This window comes from Chiloscyllium plagiosum, chromosome 6 (genome assembly GCF_004010195.1).
Source record: "Chiloscyllium plagiosum isolate BGI_BamShark_2017 chromosome 6, ASM401019v2, whole genome shotgun sequence".
Classification (NCBI taxonomy): domain Eukaryota; kingdom Metazoa; phylum Chordata; class Chondrichthyes; order Orectolobiformes; family Hemiscylliidae; genus Chiloscyllium; species Chiloscyllium plagiosum.
Window position 1 is genome coordinate 99,136,559 of NC_057715.1, and position 21,777 is coordinate 99,158,335.

Genomic DNA, 21,777 nt, shown 5'->3' on the forward strand with positions numbered 1-21,777 from the left:
TGCCTTCTTTATTTTTCCACTTTAAACCTAAGAACCTTTGTACCTCAAGTGGCACCAGAGAATGTCAACTTTGTCCACTTTTCACTGTACTCCTATATCCCTGTATTTCAGTACACGTGGCAATAAAACATAATTCTAATTCTAGTTGAAGGGCTAATAACAAGGGCACAATTTTAAGGTGAAAGGCAAGGAATTCAGAGGAGATTTAAGAGACAAAAATATCATCCAGACGGGAATCTGGAATCAAAGTTTGTGCGAAGATTTGTAGCTCGGGTGCTCGTTGTTGTGGTTCTGTTCGCCGAGCTGGAAGTTTTTGTTGCAAACGTTTCGTCCCCTGGCTAGGCGACATCATCATTGGGTCCAGGACCCAATATACCAACCACTACAGCGGACAGCTGAAACTGACAACCGGAAGTGGCAGGGACAGACCACTATAAACACCGGAGGAAACATCAAAGAAGCGCTTCGCAGGAGGCTCCCAAGCACTGATGATGTCGCCTAGCCAGGGGACGAAACGTTTGCAACAAAAACTTCCAGCTTGGCGAACAGAACCACAACAACGGGAATCTGGAATGCACTGCCTGGGAGGAAGCTCCAATCCTTAAAATGTACTTGGAGGAGCATTTGAACTATTTTAGGCTGGAAAGTGGGACTAGGATAGATCGGTCAGCATAGACTCAGTCGGCCCAATGGCCTCTTTTATGCTACATGACCTTTTCGGACTTGAACGTGTATCTCCTGGCTCAGAGGTGGGCACTCAAACGACCATAGTCAACCACACAGCAACAACTTCAACTTCAGAGATAAATGAAATCAACGAGAAGCAATCGCAACGGTGGCTGGATTAGAGGTCATGTGATTTCAACAGTTCACGTGATCAAATCTCACATGATGACTTTGAGGTTTTTGGTGACATTGGCGAACCTGTGGGCAAGTGGAGCTTGCGAAATGGGGAGAATTATTGTTGGAGGAGGCGCTAGGGCAGGTCGTGGCACTGACTCTTTATAAAAGGTTCGGAAGCGAAGCTAATTCTCATTCCGTGGTACAGGAATAGAAGTTACCGCAGATTTCCAGCATTCATAGTTATCAGTTTTAGCTCAGATTGTGGTAACTGAAGGATTTTGTTACTTGGCTTTAAATTAATTAGAGATCTGGGTATGAAGTTCCAGCCGAGGTTTCTGGCGGTGTCTGGAGTTTTGCTCCTTTTGCTCGGTGTGGTTTTGTTGTTCGCTGTTCCAGTGATAATGAAGCGGAAAGTGATGGCGGTGAGTGTCTGCGAACGGCACTGGGCTCTTTCACTTCCTCACCTTGATTCTCTGCCTCTTTCTTGCGTCGTCCTATTCCCTCTTCGATTCCGGATCATTTTATATTCTAGGTCCCTGTAAATCTTTTATCTTTAGTAAGAAACATGAGCTCAGGATCATCAGCCAATGTTTACGAGTTGAGAATTTGTTTCTTATAATTTACTGAAGGTTAAAATGTTGAACTCCTCTGTTCGGGTTTGTTTAAAATGCTCGAGTTCGAACTGTCTTATTTTAGCGATGGGATGTGCTTTGGAAGAAAGGCCAAGTTCAGGGAGTTTCCCACGAACGACAGGATACGAGCTCAGAGGGACAGAGAACAGTGGGTGCTGGGGATTGCTGGAGAAACTCAACCAGTCTGGCAGCATCTGTGGACAGAGAAACAGTTAACCTTTTGAGTCTAGTGATCCTTCAGAACTAATTAGAAGCTAAGGAAAAGTGATATTAAAAAGTAAGCAGATAGGTATAAATAGGGTTCAGAAATGATGACAGTTAGACAAACGAAGAGTTAGCTGATTGTTTTTACCTTGGGATACTTGACTGCAGATGCTGGAAACTAGAGTCTTCCAGCATCTGCAGTCATTGTTTTTATCTCTAGATTAGAGTGGTGCTGGAAAAGCATAGCAGTTCAGGCAGCATCTGAGGAGTAGTAAAATCGATGTTTCGGGCAAAAGCCCTTCATCAGGAATACAGTCGGAGGCTGAGAGGCTTACAAAATTGAGGGGCATGGGTAGGGTAAATAGGCAAAGTCTTTTCCCTGGGGTCGGGGAGTCCAGAACTAGAGGGCATAGGTTTCGGGTGAGAGAGGAAAGATATAAAAGAGACCTACAGGGCAACTTTTTCACACAGAGGGTGGTATGGGTATGGAATGAGCTGCCAGAGGATGTGGTGGAGGCTGGTACAATTGCAACATTTAAGAGGCATTTGGATGAGTATATGATTAGGAAAGGTATGGGCCAGGTGCTGGCAGGTGGGACTAGATTGGGTTGGGATATCTGGTCGGCATGGATGTGCTGTACAGTATTCCTGATAGTATTCCAAGGCGAGAGAATGGTTGATTACTGGGAGAACAGAAGTGGGTGGAAATGGTTTGGCTCTGAACACAGTCCCATGTTGCGACTGAGCTGGGGGGGAGGGGGGGGTTGCGGATGAGTAAAGGACATCAGAGAGTGTTCAATTCTAAAGTGATTGAATTCAAAGTTGAGTCTTGAGGCCATGATGTTGGACTGGGATGGACAAAGTTTAAAAATTCAACAATGCCAGGTTATAGTCCAACAGGTTTATTTGGAAGCACTAGCTTTCAGAGCGCTGCTCTTTCATCAGGTGGTTGTGGAGTATAAGATCATAAGACACAAAATTTATAGCAAAAGGTTAGTGTGATGTATCTGAAATTATATATTGAAAAAGACTGGATTGTTTAAGTATCTTATCTTTTAGAATGGCCATGTTGGTTTCAGTTCTTTCATATGTAGATTGCAGAACTTTTTTAAAAGTTACATTCTCAAATGAACTTTAACAAGTGGGCGGCACGGTGGCACAGTGGTTAGCACTGCTGCCTCACAGCGCCTGCAGACCCGGGTTCAATTCCCGCCTCAGGCGACTGACTGTGTGGAGTTTGCACGTTCTCCCCGTGTCTGCGTGGGTTTCCTCCGGGTGCTCCGGTTTCCTCCCACAGTCCAAAAGATGTGCAGGGTCAGGTGAATTGGCCATGCTAAATTGCCCGTAGTGTTAGGTAAAGGGTAAATGTAGGGGTATGGGTGGGTTTCGCTTCGGCGGGTCGGTGTGAACTTGTTGGGCCGAAGGGCCTGTTTCTACACTGTAATGTAATCTAATAATCTAATCTAATTGGTGTCATGTCGGCCCAGATAATGTATTGAAGGTGTGAGCCTCCCTGTGAGGCAGTCTGTGCCACAATGGTCACACTGATTCTAATCTTAAAAAACGGACTTGCAGAATCTTCCATGGATTCATGCAGTTTTTGCGCAAAGTAACATGTAATTCTGCAAGTACAAATTCACCCCACAAACATGTGTATGTGGAGGGGAGGGGGTGGGGGGTTGTGTGGCAGGGGTTATGAGTGTAAAGGGGTATAAGTATGTGAGAGGTTCTGCACCTCTCTCTTTGTCTGGCATGCTTGCTTTCTGGCGCTCTCTTGGCTGCAGGGTCCCAACAGCAGCAGACCCAAATGTGTTGGAGTGGCAGGTGACTGGAAGCTTGGGGTCGTTTTTTGTGAACACAGTGTGGGTGTTCTGCAAAGCAGTCATCCAGTCTGTGCTTTGTTTCCCTGGTGTAGAGGTGACCATGTGTGAGCAGCGAATACAGTCAACTAAGATTGAGTGAAGTACACGTAAATTGCTGCTTCTCCTGGAAGGTGTGTTTGGGACCTCGGGTTGTGAGGAGGTTAGGAAGTATACAGACACCTCTGCACTTGCAAGGGCACATACTGTGAAGGAGTAGGGAGGTGTTTTGAGTGGACCAGTGTCTCTTGGAAGGAATGGTCCCCACAGAAGGCTGGCGAGAGGGGAAGGGAATATGTCTGATGATGGCATCCCATTGGAGATCCTTTGGATGCAGAGATTGATGGGATGGTAAGTGAGGACCAGCTGGACCTTATCGTTGTAGGAGGGAAGGGATGAGGGCAAAAGTGCAGGAGATTGGTTGGATGCTACTGAAGATCCTGTCAACCATGGTAGTGGGGAATTCCTGGTTGAGGGCAAGGTGAACATTTCTAATGCGCCCTCCCCTGCAGAATGCAGCATCATCAATCTTCATCACATCTGCTCTGAAGAACTGAGAATGGAATCGTCTTTACTGGAAGTGAGGATGTTTAGTCAAGGTAACTGGGAGTCATTGGGTTTGTCATGGATATTGGTGGCCAGCCTATCCCCAGAAATGGAAACTGGTGTAAAGGAAAGGAGGAGACCGAAGTGAATCAGGTGAAGTTGAGGGCAGGGTGGAAATTGGAAGCAAAATTTATTTTTTTCCGATTCTGAATGGGAGAGGGAAGCAGAACTGATGTTGTACTGGAGAAAGATTTGCGGGGAGGGACCTGAGTAGGATTTATTATAGGCAATGTTCCACATACTCCACAAAGATACCAGAGTCAAGAGTGTGGTGTTGGTAAAGCGCAGCAGGTCAGACAGCATCTGAGGAGTAGGAGAATCAATGTTTCGGGCATAAGCCCTTCATCAGGAATGAGGCTTGTCTCATTCTGATCTGATCTCTAGCATCTACAGTCCTCATTTTCTCCTGGTTAATTTCACCCTGACTGCGAAGCCTGTTCGTAGGCTTTGTTCCTAATGAAGAGCTTACGCCTGAAACATCGATTCTCCTGCTTCTCGGATGCTGCCTGACCTGCTGTGCTTTTCCAGCACTACACTCTCGACTCTGATCTCCAGCATCTGGCGTCCCCACTTTTTCCCACAAAGAGAGCAGACCCAGTTATGTCCATGTAGATACCCATGGCACACTTTGGACCTGAAGAAAGTGAGGTGAGTTAAAGGACAAACTTTTTTTCCTGTCTGGGAGCAGCAGGAGACACAGCGGAGATGATGTGGAGACCAGGAGGGTGCTGAGAAGGTAAGGAATAAGTATATATTTTGACAGTGGCTAAACCAGAGATACAACATGTGTAGTATCTCCCTCCTGCCCTCTCCTCTAACTAGAAGAAAAAAAGACTCTAAGGTAAGGCTTTTATTTTTTCATTTTCTTCCTCTTATGGAATGCAAATTTTAGCAGGACTTATACACTTAATGGTAAGGTCCTAGGGAGTGTTGCTGAACAAAGAGACCTTGGAGTGCAGGTTCATAGTTGGTTGGAAGTGGAGTCGCAGGTAGATAGGATAGTGAAGAAGGTGTTTGGTATGCTTTCCTTTATTGGTCAGAGTATTGAGTACAGGAGTTGGGAGGTCATGTTGTGGCTGTACAGGATTGGTTAGGCCACTGTTGGAATATTGCAAGCAATTCTGGTCTCCTTCCTATCGGAAAGGTGTTGCGAAACTTGAAAGTGTTCAGAAAAGATTTACAAGGATGTTGCCAGGGTTGGAGGATTTGAGCTGAACAGGGAGAGGCTGAACAGGCTGGGGCTGTTTTCCCTGGAGCGTCAGAGGCTGAGAAGTGACCTTTTATAGAAGTTTACAAAATCATGAGGGGCATGGATAGGGTAAATAGGCAAAATCATTTCCATGGAGTTGGGGAGTCCAGAACTAGAGGGCATAGGTTTAGGGTGAGCGGGGAAAGGTATAAAAGAGACCTAAGGGGCAACTTTTTCACGGAGATGGTGTTACGTGTATGGCATGAGCTGCCAGAGGAAGTGATGCAGGCTGGTACAATTGCAACATTTAAAAGACATTTGGATGGGTATATGAATTGGAAGGGTTTGGAGGGATATGGGCCGGGTGCTGGCAGGTGGGACTAGATTGAGTTGGGATATCTGGTCGGCAAGAACAGGTTAGACCGAAGGGTCTGTTTCCATGCTGTACATCTGACTCTATATATTTAAGTGCATTGTTTGGTTTTAGTTTTTTTTATATAAAGCTAAGCTTTCAAGGTAGGGGACCTCAGACTTGTGGCATGTGCCTCTTGCTTGATGTGGGAGCTCAGGGACGGGGCTGACATTCCTGACTCTTACACTTGCAAGAAGTGTGTCCAGCTGCAGCTCTTGTTTGACCACATGACTGCACTGGAGCTGTGGATGGACTCACTGTGGAGCATCTGCGGTGCTGCGGAGGTCATGGATAGCATGTTTATTGAACTAGCAATTCACTAAATTCAATTAGTGAAATAGCAATTCACACTGCAGGTTAGAATTGCTGAGGGAGACAGTGAATGGGTGACCAAAAGGCAGGAAAAGAGTAGAAAGTCAGTGCAGGTGTCCCTTGCGGTCATCTCCCTCCAAAACAGGTATATCGTTTTGGATACTATTGGTGGAGATGGCTCACCAGGGGAGGGCAGCAGTTGTTAAGATCATGGCACCGTGGCGGGCACTGCTGTTCAGAAGGGCGGGAAAAAGACTCATAGGGCCATAGTCATAGGGGATTCTGTTGTAAGGGGATACGCGGTTCTGTGGCCAAAAACGGGACTCCCGGATGGTATGTTGCCTCCCAGGTGCTCGGGTCAGGGATGTCACTGATCGCATTCTGTGCAGCCCAAAAGGGGAGGGTGAACAGCCAGTTGTTTTCGTGCATATAGGCACCAACGATATAAGTAGAAAACGAGTTGAGGTCCTGAAAGCAGAATTCAGGGAGCTAGAGAAGTTAAAGTGGAGGACCTCAAAGGTAGTGATCTCAGGATTACTACCAGTGCCACATGGTAGCCAACGTAGAAATGAAAAAATAGGCAGGATGAACATGTGGCATGAGGGATGGTGTAGGAGGGAGGGGTTCAGATTTGTTGGACATTGGGACGGTTCTGGGGAAAGTGGGACTATTACAAAATGGGTGGTCTACACCTGAACCAGACTGGAACCAATGTCCTTGGGGGAGTTTTTGCTGCTGCTGTTGAGGAGGGTTTAAACCAATGTGGCAGGGGACTGGGAACCAGAAGAGAAGGCTACTAGACAGCGAGGTGGAAACTGGAGACTGTGTAAGAATCATGAAGATAGCATTAATAAGGGGGAAGAGTAGGCAGCGAGCAGATGAATGCAAAAGAATTGGTGGCCTGAAATGCCTCTACTTTAATGCAAGGAGTATAGTGTGTAAGGCAGATGAACTTAGGGCTTGGATTGGTGCCTGGGAGTATGACGTTATTGCAATCACAGAGACTTGGTTGAAGGAAGGGAATGATTGACAACTAAATGTTGCAGGATATAGATGCTTCAGATAGGACAGGGAGGGATGTAAAAGGTGGGGTGGAGTTTCATTGCTGGTCAGGGACGATATCAGGGCTGTGCTAAAGGAGGACACTATGGAGGGCTTGGGTAGCGTTGCATTATGGGTGGAGCTGAGAAATAAGGGTGCAGTTACATTATTGTGGCTGTATTACAGGCCTCCCAACAGTGAGCGTGAGGTAGAAGAACAAATAGGTAAACAGATTATGGAAAGATGTAGAGGCATACGGTATTGGTGATGGGAGATTTTAATCTCCCCAACATTGACTGGGATACATTTAGTGTCAGAGGTCCAGGAGAATTTTCATGAGCTGTATGTCAATAGCCTGACAAGGGAAAGGGCCATATTGGACCTGGTATTGTGGAATGAGCCAGGCCAAATGATAGAATTTGCAGTGGGGGATTTCTTTGGGAACATTGACCACAATTCTGTAAGTTTTTTTAGAATACTCGTAAACAAACAAAGATGACAGTGGTCCTAAGGGAAGAGTACTAAACTGGGCCGAGGCCAGTTATATCAAAATTAGGCAGGAGCTGGGAAAAGTGGAATTGGACTCAGCTATTTGAAGGGAAGTCCACACTTGAGATGTGGGGCACTTTCAAAGATAGGTTAAAAATCGTGCAGGATAGGCATGTCCCGTTGAAGGTACAGGATAAGAAAGGCAAGATTCGTGAACCTTGGGTGACAGGAGAAATCGTACAACGAGCCAAGAGGAAAAGGAAAGCATACATGAGGTCCAGGCAGCTAAGAACAGAATGGGCCCTGGAGGAATATCAGAAGAGTAGGACCAGTCTTAAACGAGGAATCAAGCAGGCTAAAAGAGGTCATGAAATAGTTTGTGCGAAGATTTGTAGCTCGGGTGCTCGTTTCTGCGGTTCTGTTCGCCGAGCTGGAAGTTTTTGTTGCAAACGTTTCGTCCCCTGGCTAGGCGACATCATCAGTGCTTGGGAGCCTCCTGCGAAGTGCTTCTTTGATGTTTCCTCCGGTGTTTATAGTGGTCTGTCCCTGCCGCTTCCGGTTGTCAGTTAACAACTCCATCAACAAACACATCGACCTGGACCCAACATTCATCCACAAACTCCATCAACAAACACATCGACCTGGACCCAACATTCATCCACAAACTCCATCAACAAACACATCGACCTGGACCCAACATTCATCCACAAACTCCATCAACAAACACATCGACCTGGACCCAACATTCATCCACAAACTCCATCAACAAACACATCGACCTGGACCCAACATTCATCCACAAACTCCATCAACAAACACATCGACCTCGACCCAATATACCAACCACTACAGCGGACAGCTGAAACTGACAACCGGAAGCGGCAGGGACAGACCACTATAAACACCGGAGGAAACATCAAAGAAGCGCTTCGCAGGAGGCTCCCAAGCACTGATGATGTCGCCTAGCCAGAGGACGAAACGTTTGCAACAAAAACTTCCAGCTCGGCGAACAGAACCACAGCTTTAGTGAGCAGAATTAAGGAGAATCCCAAAGCATTTTATTATATAAGCAGCAAGTGGGTAACTAGGGAAAGGATTGGTCCACTAAAGGATAACGAAGGAAGGCTGTGTGTTGAACCTGAGGGAATGGGTGAGATCCTGAATGATTACTTTGCATCAGTGTTCACTGAGGAGAGGAACATGAATGTTGAGATTAGAGATAGAAGTTTGATTAGTCTGGATCACGTTGATATTAGAAGGGAAGATGTTTGGGTAGGCTCGGTTATTAAGGTGTACAAATCCCCAGGACCAGATGAGATCTATCCCAGGTTGCTGAGCGAGGCGAGAGAGGAAATAGCTGGGGCCCTGACCAATATCTTTGTGGCATTCTTAAATACAGGTGAGGTGCCCGGAGGACTGGAAGGTTGCTCATCTTGTCCCCCTGTACAAGAAGGATAGTAGGGGTATTCTGAGTAACTACAGACCAGTGAGCCTGATGTTAGTGGTGGGAAAGTTGCTGGAGAAGGTACTGAGGGATAGGATCTATTTATATTTAGAAAAGAATGGGCTTATCAGTGGTAGGCAACATGGTTTTGTGCAGACGTATTGATGTCATATATGTAAGGTGTTTGATAAACTAATAGAGAAAATGAAGTCCCATGGTGTGCAGGGTGTTCTAGCTAGGTGAATAAAGAACTGGTTGAGCAACAGGAGACAGGGAGGAGTAGTTGAAGGGAGTTTCTCGAAATGGAGAAAGGTGACCAGTGGTGTTCCCTAGGGATCAGTGTTGGGGCCACTATTGTTTGTGATATACATAAATGATGTGGAAGAGAGAACTGTTGGTATGATCAGCAAGCTTGCAGATGACACGAAGATGGGTGGAATAGCAGAAAACCGAGGACTATCGAAGAATACAGGAGAAAAAAGATAAACTGGAGAGTTGGGTGGAAAAGTGGCAGATGGAGTTCAAACCAGGCAAATGTGAGGTGATGCATTTAGGCAAGTCTAATTCTAGAGCAAATTATACTGTAAAAGGAAGAGCCTTGGGAAAAGTTGATGGGCAGAGAGATCTGGGAGTGCAGGTCCATTGTACCCTGAAGGTTGCTGCACAGGTGGATAGAGTGGTCAAGAAGGCATATAGTAGGCTTGCCTTCATTGGACAGGGTATTGAGTATAAGAGCCGGCAAGTCATGTTAAAATTGTACAAGACATTAGTTCGGCTGCGTTTAGAATACTGTGTACAGTTCTGGTCACCACATTACCAAAAGGATGTGGACGCTTTGGAGAGGGTGCAGAGAAGGTTCACGAGGATGTTGCCTGGTATGGAAGGTGCTAGCTATGAAGAGAGATTGAGTAGGTTAGGTTTATTTTCATTAGGGAAAAAAAGAGATTGAGGGAGGACCTGATTGAGGTTTACAAAATCATGAAGGGTATAGACAGGGTGGACAGAGATAAACTTTTTCCCAGGTTGAAGGATTCAATAACGAGATGTCATGCTTTCAAGGTGAGAGGTGAAAGGTTTAAGGGGGATACACACGGCAAGTACTCGACACACAGGGTGGTAGGTGACTGGAACGCGTTGTCAGCAGAGGTGGTAGAGGCAGGCACAGTAGATTCACTTTAAGATGTCTGGACATATGCAGGAGTAGATTAGAATAGATTCCCTACTGTGTGGAAACAGGCCCACACCGACCCTCCGAAGAGTAACTCCCCAGAACCATTTCTCTTTGACAAATGAACTTAACACTATGGCCAATTTTAGCACGGCCAACTGACCTGACCTGCACATTTTTGGATTGTGGGAGGAAACCGGAGCACCTGGAGAATGCGCAACTGTTTGTGGAAGTTTGCACAAGGCTGGAATCGAACTCAGGTTCCTGATGCTGTGAGGCAGCATTGCTAACCACTGAGCCACCATGCGTAGGTGGGGAGCTGAGGGATACAGATGCTTAGGAATTGGCTGACCGGTTTAGACAGTGGATTTGGATCAGCTCAGGCTTGGAGGGCCAAAGGCCTGTTCCTGGGCTATAAATGTTCTTTGTTTGTTCAGTTATGAAGGCTTGACCAGACAGGAGGCTGGGTGGTGGATGGTGATGGTCAGCCCATCTGAATTCTCCTGTAATCTCAGGCTACCCTCCTCACTATTTTACTGCTCTCCAATTTTTGTGTTATCTGCAAACTTACAGATCAATCCTCCTCCATTCAAGTCAAAATCATGTATATGTGCCACAAACAGCAAGATTTAAAAAAATCACACGCCACCAGGTTACAGCCTAACAGGTTTTATTTGGAAGCACTAGCTTTTGGAGAATTGTTTGTTCATCAGGTGGTCATAACCACCTGATGAAGGAGCAGTGCTCCGAAAGCAAGTGCTTCCAAATAAACCCTGGGCTATAACCTGGTGGTGTGATTTTTAACTTTGTACACCCCAGTCCAACACCGGCATCTCCTAATCATGACCATGCTGATCCATTCCAGTTACTCGACCATCACTCTGTACCAGACAGTCAAGTCTGGATCCAATTACCTATCAATCTCCCATGCAAGAGAGGACAACTTAAAACAATAAAGGAGGAGAACATGAAATATGAGGGTAAGCTAACTCAAAAGAAAAGAAGATTGCAAGTTTTTTTAGGAATGAATGAAAGAGGCAAGGCTGGACATTCTTCATTTGAAAAATGAGTTTGGAGAAGTAGTAATGGAGAGCAAAGGAATGGCAGAGGAACTGAAAAGGTACTTTGCATCATTGTTCATGGTGGAAGACACCAGCACACTGGAATTGAGAGTCTGGGCAGAGGAGAGCATAGTGGACATTACCACGGAGAAGATGCTCAGGAAGCTGAAAGGTCTGAAGATGGATAAATCAACCAGACTAGATGGACTACACATCAAGGTTCTGAAGAAGATAACTGAGGAGATTGTAGAGGCATTGGTGGCAATCTTTCAAGAATCACTGGAGTCAGGGAGGACCTAATACCAAGACCCCTGTATAAAAAGAGAGGGAGGCAGGAAACTGGAAATTGTAGGCTGGTTAGCCTGGCCTTGGTCATTGGCAAGATTTTAGAGTCCACTGTTAAGGATGAGATTGTGGAGTACTTGGAAGTGCGTGGTAAAATAAGGTGGAGTCAGCACAGCTTCGTCAAGGTGAAGTCACGCCTGATAAATCTGTTTAAATTAGAGTCATGGAGTCCTACAGCACAGAGACACGCCCTTTGATCAAACTGGTTCATACTGCCCAAAATGTCCATGCATGCTAACCCCCATTCCCAAGCACTTGGTCCATATCCTTCTAATCCTTTCCTATCCATGTATTTATCTAAATGCCTTTTAAATGTTGTTAATGTGTCCACCTCAACCACTTCCACTAGCAGCTCCATTCTGTTTGCATACCACCCTCTGTTTTTTTTAAAAAAGGTGCCCCTCAGGTTCCCTTTTATTCTTTCCCCTCTAACCTTAAATTGATGCCCTCTAGTCCTCTCTTTCCCCAACCCTTGGACAAAGACGGAGTGCATTCACCTTATCCATGCCTCTCATGATCTTGTACACTGCTATAAGATCCCCCTTCAGTCTTCTCTGCTGTAAAGAAGAAAGTCCCGATAACTCAGACAGTTGGCTCCAGGCAACATCCTTGTAAATTTCTTCTGCACTCTTTCCAATTTAATAACATTCTTCTTGTAGCAAAGTGACCAAAGCTGAATGCAATATTCCAAGAGCGGCCTCGCCAACGTCCTGTATAACTGCAACATAACTTCCCAACTTCTGTACTCCATGCCCTGACTGATGAAGGCCAGTGTGCTAAAAGCTGCCTTCACTGCCCTGTCAACTATAACTCCACCTTCAGAGAATTATGAACTTGTGAGCCTGAGAACTGTGAAATTCTTGAAGGTAATGAGAATTTAGACAAAGGAGAGCCAGTGGATGTGATCTGTTTGGATTTCCAGAAGGCCTGCTGTGCAGGAGTTGCTAAATAATATGCTCCCATTGTGTTCAGCGCAAGAAACTGGCATGGAGAGAGTATTGGCTGACTGGCAGAAGACCGAGTGGGGATAGAGAGGTCTTTGTCAGGATGACTGCTCATGATCAGTGGAGTTCCATAGGGGGTCTGTATTGAATGAAGAACAATAGAGTACAGGAACAAGCCCTTTGGCCCTTCAAGCCTGCGTTAATACATTTTGCCTTTCCATACTAAAACAGCCTTCACTTATAGGATCTGTATCTCTTTCTTCCCTTCCTACTCATGTATTTGTGCAGGTGTTTCTTGAATGCTGCTAATGTCTGCTTCCACCACCACCTCTGGCAGCCCATTCAAGGCACACTGTATTCTTTGTGGAAAAAGTAGCCTCACACATGTCTTTTAAACAACTCCCCCACCACCACCACACCTTGAGTCTGTGACCCCAGTAATTGACTCCTCCACCCTAGGGAAAAGCCTCATTTTTCACACTATCCATGCCATTCGCAATCTTTTAAACTTGTCAGATCATCCCTCATCTTCCTGCATTCCAGTGAAGACAAATTTCTTTCTGCATAGCTAAGATCCCCAATACTAGGCAACCTTTTCTGGTAAACCTGGTAAACCTTTTCTGTATCCTTCACCTATTAATGTGTGCAATATTCCAAGTGTGCCTAACTAAAATTTTACCGGTTGCAAGAATAGAAGCGTAGACTATTTTCAAAACAGGGTAAGGTTTAAGAAATTGAAGCACAATGACTTGGGAGTCCTTGTTCAGGCTTGTCTTAAGGTTAACATGCAGGTTCAGTTTGAAAAGGGTGGTGCTGGAAAAGCATACTAGGTCAGGTAGCATCTGAGAAGAGGAGAATCGATATTTTGGAGATAAATCTTCATTAGCACATCCCTGAGGAAGGGCTTATGCCCAAAATATCAACTCTGTTCCTCGGATGTTGCCTGACCTGTGCTTTTCCAGCGCAACTCTTTTCAACTGACTCTCCGGCATCTGCAGTTCTCTCTTTCTTCAAGCAGGTTCACTTATGAAATAGGAAGGCAAATGCAATGTCAGTATATATCTCAAGAGTGGGTATACAAGAGCAGGGATGTACTGCTTGGAATAACCTCACACAGGCTGGTATCCTGTCACAAAGTCACTTCATTTACACACTAACAGTCCTTGACTATAGTATTGCCTCATACAGAGTCAGTTTCCAGAGAGTTAGTATCTCTGACACTCGACCCTTTTTAAGTCAGCCAGGTCTTCTTGACTGGACCAGATTAACAATCTAACCAGAGGTTCAACTGGCTGAACCCTCTTACAATCACTGCAACTCTTTCCTCCTAAGTCCACTGACATTGGTCCTTTTTTCTTGGAGAGCCTCCTGGAGTGTTTTAGTACTAGGTCAAGTCTGATCTTTCTGGACGTGGATGGTGAAATGACTTCAGGAACTCCAATACCAGACCCAAGACTGCCAATCGAGAGACAGTTTGATAAAAGTTAGTGTAAGAATCACAAATGGTCCCACTTAGATAAGAGGTGTGGTCAATACTTTGTGCTGCTAGTCCTGACCTTGCATGGGTAGGTATGATCGTCCTGAATACTCGTGTGGACCAAAGATGCTGCCAGAACCTGTGGCTGCACCTTCTGTCAAATGTTGAGTTCTCTGAACCGGAGATGGACATGACCAAAGTAGCCACCTGGATATCTGTCTCGCCAGTAAGGTGACAGTGAAATTCTACCGAGGCAATCCTGGAACAAGAAGCAAGCTCCTATGCATTACACAACTGAGACAGTATAAGGCTTTGGTCAGACCACATTTGGGATATTGAGTAGCTTATGGCCTCTTATCAAAGAATATGGTGGTCTTGGAGAGAGTTGGAGTTCAGAAAGATGAGTGGGTGTCTTTTTGAAACTTGCAGAATACTGAGAAATTTCCACAAAAAGGAGAGACGTGGACCTGAGGGCAAGCCTTTGAGTGAAGGGACAGTCCTTTTAGAACTATGGTGAGGAATAATTCCTTCAGCCAGAGGGTGGTGAATCTGTGGAATTCATTGCACAGAAGGTTGTGGAGGCTAAATTGTTCAGTATATTTAAGATCGAATATAGCACAGGGCCAGACCCTTCAATCCACCATGTCTGCCGGCTATGATGCTATTCTCTATTAATCCTATCTGCCTGCATATGATCTATATTCCTCTCTTTCTTGCATTTGTGTCTAAATTTAATGTCTCTTAAATATTACTATTGTATCTACTTCTATCACTTCTCCTGGCATATCACCTTTTTATTTTGGAAAAAAAAGGCTTTCCTCATATATTTTAAAGCTTTTCTCCCCCACTCTCCTCTTTAAACGTATGCCCTCTTTATTTGACATTTCCACCCTGGGGGTGGGGTGGGCAAGAATCTGACTATTCAGAGATGGATTATGGGGAGAAGGCAAGTGAATGGGTTTGAGAAAGAGATTTCAGTCATGATCAGATTGCAGTTGATGGGCCAAATGGCTTAATTCTGCTCTGACCTCTTATGATCTTGTATATGAAAGAGACCTTTTGGCCCATTGAATCTGTACTGTCAAAAACATACTACTACCTACACTCCATTCACTTCCTTGCATTAGGCCCATAGCCTTGAACGTTATGACATGTCAAATGCTTATCCAAGTTGTTTTAAAGGCTGTGAGGTTTTCTGTCTTAATTACCCTCCCAGGCAGTGCATTCCAGATGCCCACCAATATCTGGGTGAAAGTGTTTTTTCACAAGTTGCCTCTGAACCACTTGTTTTCGCTTTAAAATTTATGCCCTTTTGTTATTGACCGTTTTTGACTAAGGGGCACAGCTGCTTTCTGTTCGCCCTGTCTATGCATTTCATAATCTTATACAACTCTATCAGGTGCCCCTTCTCCACCCCAACCTTCTCTGTCTTTAAAGAAGTAAACTCAAGCCGATCTTGTTAGCTAAACTGCTCCATCCCAGGCAATGTGTTGCTGAATTTCATTTGCATTCTCTCCAATGCAATCTCATCCTTCCTATAATGCAGACACCAGAACTCTACACAGTTCTGTAAAGTTCCAACATAACCTCCCTGATCTTAATTTTTTAAAATTTTTGACCTCTTCTGAATAGGTTGATTTGGAAAAATGTTATTTCACACCTTGAATGGGTGGGACTTGAATCTAGCCACTCTGGTCCAGGTGTAGGGACACTACCACTGTGCCACAAGAGGGTCTTCTCTTTCTTCCTTTAATGTATACCGCAATTGATAAGCATTGTATCTGTTGCTAAACTGCTTTATTAACTTGTCCTGCCACTTTCCGGGATCTGTAGACAGGTGTCCCAAGATCCTTCTGTTGGATTCTTTTCCTGAGGTTTCTCACACAAGATGCAATTTGCACACACCAACTTCTGCAGATGATTAAAGTTTTAATAAAGCTTGTACAAGCTAGGTGACCCCCTTTTTTTGACGCCCCCCCCCCCTCGCACTTTGCAGGCTTGCGATGTCAAGAGGCCCTGAATGAAGAAAACTCATCCCCTTTATACAGGTCAGTTGGTCATGCTTCAGAATTTCCGGCTTGCAGGCACCAGCTGTCTCCTCTTCACCATGGACATGCCATCTCCATCAGGATGATCTTGGGCTTCTCCACTTCTCCCTGGAAAGAACCAGTGCCATCCGCAATTAGCCGAAGGGCCTCTGCTGTATGGCTTTCTGACTCTGACTTTAAAGTATTGACAGATTGGAAGGTGGCTTTCCTGCACTTCTGGTCCAGAAAGAAAGGAAGGTGTCCACGGTGAAGAAGAAATAGCTGGTGGCTGCAAACTGGAAGTTCTGAATCTGGTATGAAGTTTCAGAAGAATCACAGATCTAAGTGGGAAGGCTCTGGACAAGGAGAGACAGCAAAAATAAATAAGAGGACAGGTAGGAAGACATAAGTTGGCTGAGAAGATTAGGGTGAATCCAAATAGATTCTTTAAATATATTAAGAAAAAAGAATAACTAGAGAGAATAAGACTCCACAAGACCACCTTGTTCCTTATTCATACTATTCCTACATTGCACTCATTGAGGAAAATCTACATCTCACTATTTGAGAGAACCCAAGCCATCAAGAAATAGGGTCAACCTTCCTGTCCTGTCTCTGACAGGATAGCATAAAGAAAGCAACTTTATGCACTTGTTTGTTCAATCTGGACAATGTTTGAGAGGCCAAGGTGTCACACTGGTATGCCATCTTTGAGTAAGAGGTATCCATATTTGAGTAAGAGGTAACAAGTGCAGATTCAGCAACAAAGCTTTCAAAAAAAAATCACCACACCAGGTTATAGTCCAACAGGTTTATTTGAAAGCACTAACTTTCAGAGCACTGCTCCTTCATCAAGTGGTTGTGGAGTATAAGATCATAAGACACAGAATTTATAGCAAAAGTTTACTGTGATGCAACTGAAATTATATATTGAAAAAGACCTGGATTGTTTAAGTCTCTCATCTTTTAGGATGACTGTTGGTTTCAGCTCTTATGTAAATCCTAGAACCTTTTTAAGTTACATTCTCAAGTGAACTTTAATAGGTGCCTTGTCATCTCCAATAATGCATTGAAGGTGTGAGGTGCTCTGTGTGAGGCTATCTGTGCCCAACTGTCCATAATGCCTTGCATTGTTTTGCTCACATTATTTGTTGAGCTCCATACCAGAACTGGTTGAAGGTACAGTCCCTCTTGGTACCTTGACTTCCACAGCTTTGACAGTGAAAAGAATCTGTATTTTGGACATGGCACCTTCCTAGGTCTTGACTGATACATTCCCAAATGTAATTTGTTCCCATGCGTAAAGGAGCACTTTATCTAATCTAATGCTCATTTCTTGCCATAGAATTGCCCAATCTTTATCACTACCAACGGTGAAATTACAAAGAGATCTTGACCAAATGGGTCAATGGGCTGAAAAATGGCAGATGGAGTTCAACTTGGATTATTGCAAGTTTTTGCATTTTGATACAACAAATAGGCAGGACACTTACAATTAATGGTAGGGCCTTAGATAGTGTTGGAGAACAGCAGGACCTAAGGGTTCAGATATGTAATTTTGAAGCTAGGATCACATATAGACAGAGTTGTTTAAAAAGGTGTTTGGCATGCTTGCCCTTTGTTCAATCTTTTGAGTATGATTTGGGGTATTATGTTGATGTTGTACAGGACATTGGTGAGGCCTCGTCTGGAATACTGTGTCCAGTTTTGGTTGCTCTGTTTATAGGAAGAATACTATTAAGGTGGAGAGGGTTCAGAAGAGATTTACCTGAATGTTGCTGGGTATGGAAGGTTGAACATTAGAACATTACAGCACAGTACAGGCCATTCAGCTCTCGATGGTTTCACAGCTTGGTGCAACAATCTGAAGCCCGTCTAACCAACACTATTCTATTTTCATCTATATGTCTATCGAATGACCATTTAAATGCCCTTAAAGTTGGCAAGTCTACTACTATTGCAGGCAGTGCGTTCCATGCCCCCACTACTGAGTAAAGAAACTACCTCTGACATCTGTCCTATATCTGTCGCCCCTCAATTTGAAGCTATGTCCCCTCATGCTAGCCATCACCGTCTGAGGAAAAAGGCTCTCGCTGTCCACCCTGTATAACCCTTTGATTATCTTATGTCTCAATTAAATCACATCTCAACTTTCTTCTCTCTAACAAAAATAGCCTCAAGTCCATCAGCCTTTCCTCATAAGACCTTCCCTTCAGGCAACATCCTAGTAAATTTCCAAAGCTTCCACATCCTTCCTATAATGCAGTGACTAGAACTGTATGCAATACTCCAAGTGTGGTGCACCAGTGTTTTGTACAGCTGCAGCATGACCTCATAGCTCTGAAACTCAATCCTCCTCTTAATAAAAGCTAACCAAACGTACACCATCTTAACAACCCTATCAACCTGGGTGGCAACTTTCAGGGATCTACGTACATGGACACAGAGATCTCTCCACTCCTCTACACTACCAAGAATCTTACCAATAGCCTAGTACTTGGCATTCCTGTTGCTCCTTCCAAAGTGAATCACTTCAAACTTTTCTGTTTTAAAACCCATTTGCCACCTCTCAGCCCAACTCTGCAGCTTATCTATGTGCATCTGTAACCTGCAACATCCTTTTGGCACTATCCACAACTCCACTGACTTTGGGTTAGTAAACTTGCAGATGACACTATTCTCCTACACCCTCATGTAGGTCGTTTCTAAAAATGACCAGCAGCACTGGCCCCAAATAGATCCTTGCAATACACAGCTATTAACAACTCCAGGATGAACATCTCCCATCAATCACTAACCTCTTTGTTCTTTCAACTAGCCAATTTCTGATCCAAACTTCTAAATCACCCTCAATTCCATCCGTATTTTGTGCAATCGCTACCATGGGGAACCCTCTCAAATGTCTTACTGAAATCCATATACACCACATCAACTGCTTTACCCTCATCCACCTGTTTGGTCACCTTCTCAAAGAACCCGATAAGGTTAGTGAGGCATGACCTACCCTTCTCAACTGTGTTGACCTATCCCTAATTAACTTATTCCTCTCTAGGTGATTATAAATCCTATCTCTTATAACCTTTTCCAACACTTTACCCACAATCGAAGTAAGGCTCACGGGTCTACAATTAGCAGGGTCGTCTCTACTCCCCTTCTTGAACAAGGGAACAACATTTGCTGTCCTCCAGACTTCTGGCACTATTCCTGTCGACAATGACGACATACAGATCAAAGCCAAAGGCTCAATGTCCTCCCTGGCTTCTCAGAGAATGAATCCCATCCAGCACAGGGAACTTATCTATTTTTACACTTTGCAGAATTGCTAACACCTCCTTGTGAACCTCAATCCCATCTAGTCTAACAGCCTGTATCTCCATATTCTCCTCGACAACACTGTCTTTTTCCAGCGTGCATGCTGACGAAAAATATTCATTTACCACTTCCCCTATCTCCTAAGATTCTCTGCATAACTTCCCACTACTATCCTTGATTGGCCCTTACCTTAGTCAAGTCATTCTTTTTACTCCTGATATACTGATCGAAAGCCTTAGGATTTTCCTTGGTCCTATTTGCCAACGGCTTCTCATGTCCTGTCTTGGCTCCTCTTAGCTCTTTCTTTAGATCTTTCCTGGCTAAATTGTTACTCGAGTGCCCTAACCTGACCCTTCATGTCTCATCCTAACACAAGCCTTTTTCCTCTTGACAAGAGCTTCAACCTCTTCAGTGAAGCATGACTCTCTTGCTTGACAAATTCCTCCCTGCCTGTCAGGTAATACTTAAGGACAAGCAGTAGCTCTTCCTTGAATAAACTCCACATTTCAATTGTGCCCATCCCCTGCAGTTTCCTTCCCTATCCTATGCACCCTAGATCTTACCTAATGGCATCATCGTCTTTCCCCCAGCTATAACTCTTGCCCTGTGGTGTATGTACCTATCCCTTTCCATTGGTAAAGTAAACATAATGGTAGGGTTCTTAGTAAGGTGGAGGAGCAGAGGGATCTTGGGGTCTATGTTCATAGCTCTTTGAAAGTTGCCACTCAGGTGGATAGAGCTTGTAAGAAGGCCTATGGTGTATTAGCGTTCATTAGCAGAGGGATTGAATTCAAGAGTCGTGAGGTGATGTTGCAGCTGTTCAGGACCTTGGTAAGGCCACAGTTGGAGTACTGTGTGCAGTTCTGGTCGCCTCATTTTAGGAAAGATGTGGAAGCTTTGGAGAGGGTGCAGAGGAGATTTACCAGGATGTTGCCTGGAATGGAGAATAGGTCATATGAGGATAGGTTGAGAGTGCTAGGCCTTTTCTCATTGGAATGGCGAAGGATGAGGGGTGACTTGATAGAGGTTTATAAGATGATCAGGGAATAGATAGAGTAGACAGTCAGAGACTTTTTCCCCGGGTACAACAGAGTGTTACAAGGGGACATAAATTTAAGGTGAAGGGTGGAAGGTATAGGGGGGATGTCAGGGGTAGGTTCTTTACCCAGAGAGTGGTGGGGGCATGGAATGTGCTGCCTGTGGGAGTGGCAGAGTCAGAATCTTTGGTGACCTTTAGGCAGCAATTGGATAGGTACATGGATAGGTGCTTAAGCTAGGACAAATGTTCGGCACAACATCGTGGGCCGAAGGGCCTGTTCTGTGCTGTATTGTTCTTTGTTCTATAACCAAATGGTGATCACTAAGACCAAAGTGCTTACCTCCTCCAAATCTAACACCTGGCCACGTTCATTACCCAGTACCAAATCCAATCTGGCCTCGCCCCTTGTTGGTCTGTCTATTTACTTTGTCAAGAAACCCTCCTGCACACATTGGACAAAACCTGACCCATCTAAAGTAGTCAAACTATAGTATTCCCAGTCAATGTTTGGTAAGTTGAAGTCTCCCATAACAATTACCTTGTTACACTCGCTCCAATCCAGAATCATCTTTGCTATCCTTTCCTCTGTCTCTGGAACTGTTTGGAGCCCTAAAGAAAACTCCCAACAGGGTGACCTTTCCTTTCCTGTTTCTAACCTCAGCCCATACAGCCCCAGTAGACGAGTCCTCAAGCATCCTTTCTGCCATTGTAATACTGTCCTTGACTAACAATGCCACACCTCTTCTTCACCCCCCCACCCCCCCTCCCCCCCCCCCCCCCCCATCTTTTCTGTTCTCACTGAAACATCTAAACCGCGGAACCTGCAACAACTATTCCTGTCCTTGCTCTACCCATGTCTTTGAAATGGCCACAACGTTGAAATCCCAAGTACTAACCCATGCTGCAAGTAGACTCACCTTATTCCAGATGTTCCTGATGTTGAAGTAGACACACTTCAAACCAACCTGTTGCTTGCTGGTGCCCTCTTGTGACCTTGAAACCTTATTTCTGACCTCACTACTTAACTTCCTGTATACTGGAACTAAAATGTAGGGTCCAGTCACGGCACGGTGGCACAGTGGTTAGCACTGCTGCTTCGCAGCGCCAGAGACCCGGGTTCAATTCCCGACTCAGGCGACTGACTGTGTGGAGTTTGCACGTTCTCCCCGTGTCTGCATGGGTTTCCTCCGGGGGCTCCGGTTTCCTCCCACAGTCACAAAGATGTGCAAGTCAGGTGAATTGGCCATGCTAAATTGCCCGTAGTGTTAGGTAAAGGGGTAAATGTAGCGGTATGGGTGGGTTACGCTTTGGCGGGTCGGTGTGGACTTGTTGGGCCGAAGGGCCTGTTTCCACACTGTAAGTAATCTAATCCA

General features: G+C 44.9%; 1 protein-coding gene across 1 annotated transcript in view; it reads left to right on the plus strand.

Moving 5' to 3' along the window:
- Nucleotides 1-1,019: 1,019 nt before the first annotated feature.
- Nucleotides 1,020-21,777, plus strand: part of LOC122551076 (scavenger receptor class B member 1-like) — a 60,985-nt gene continuing 40,227 nt past the window's right edge. The window contains exon 1 of the mRNA XM_043692719.1: nucleotides 1,020-1,265. Coding sequence (XP_043548654.1) covers nucleotides 1,158-1,265 — 108 coding nt within the window. The 5' untranslated portion in view covers nucleotides 1,020-1,157. The remainder of the gene's footprint in view (nucleotides 1,266-21,777) is intronic.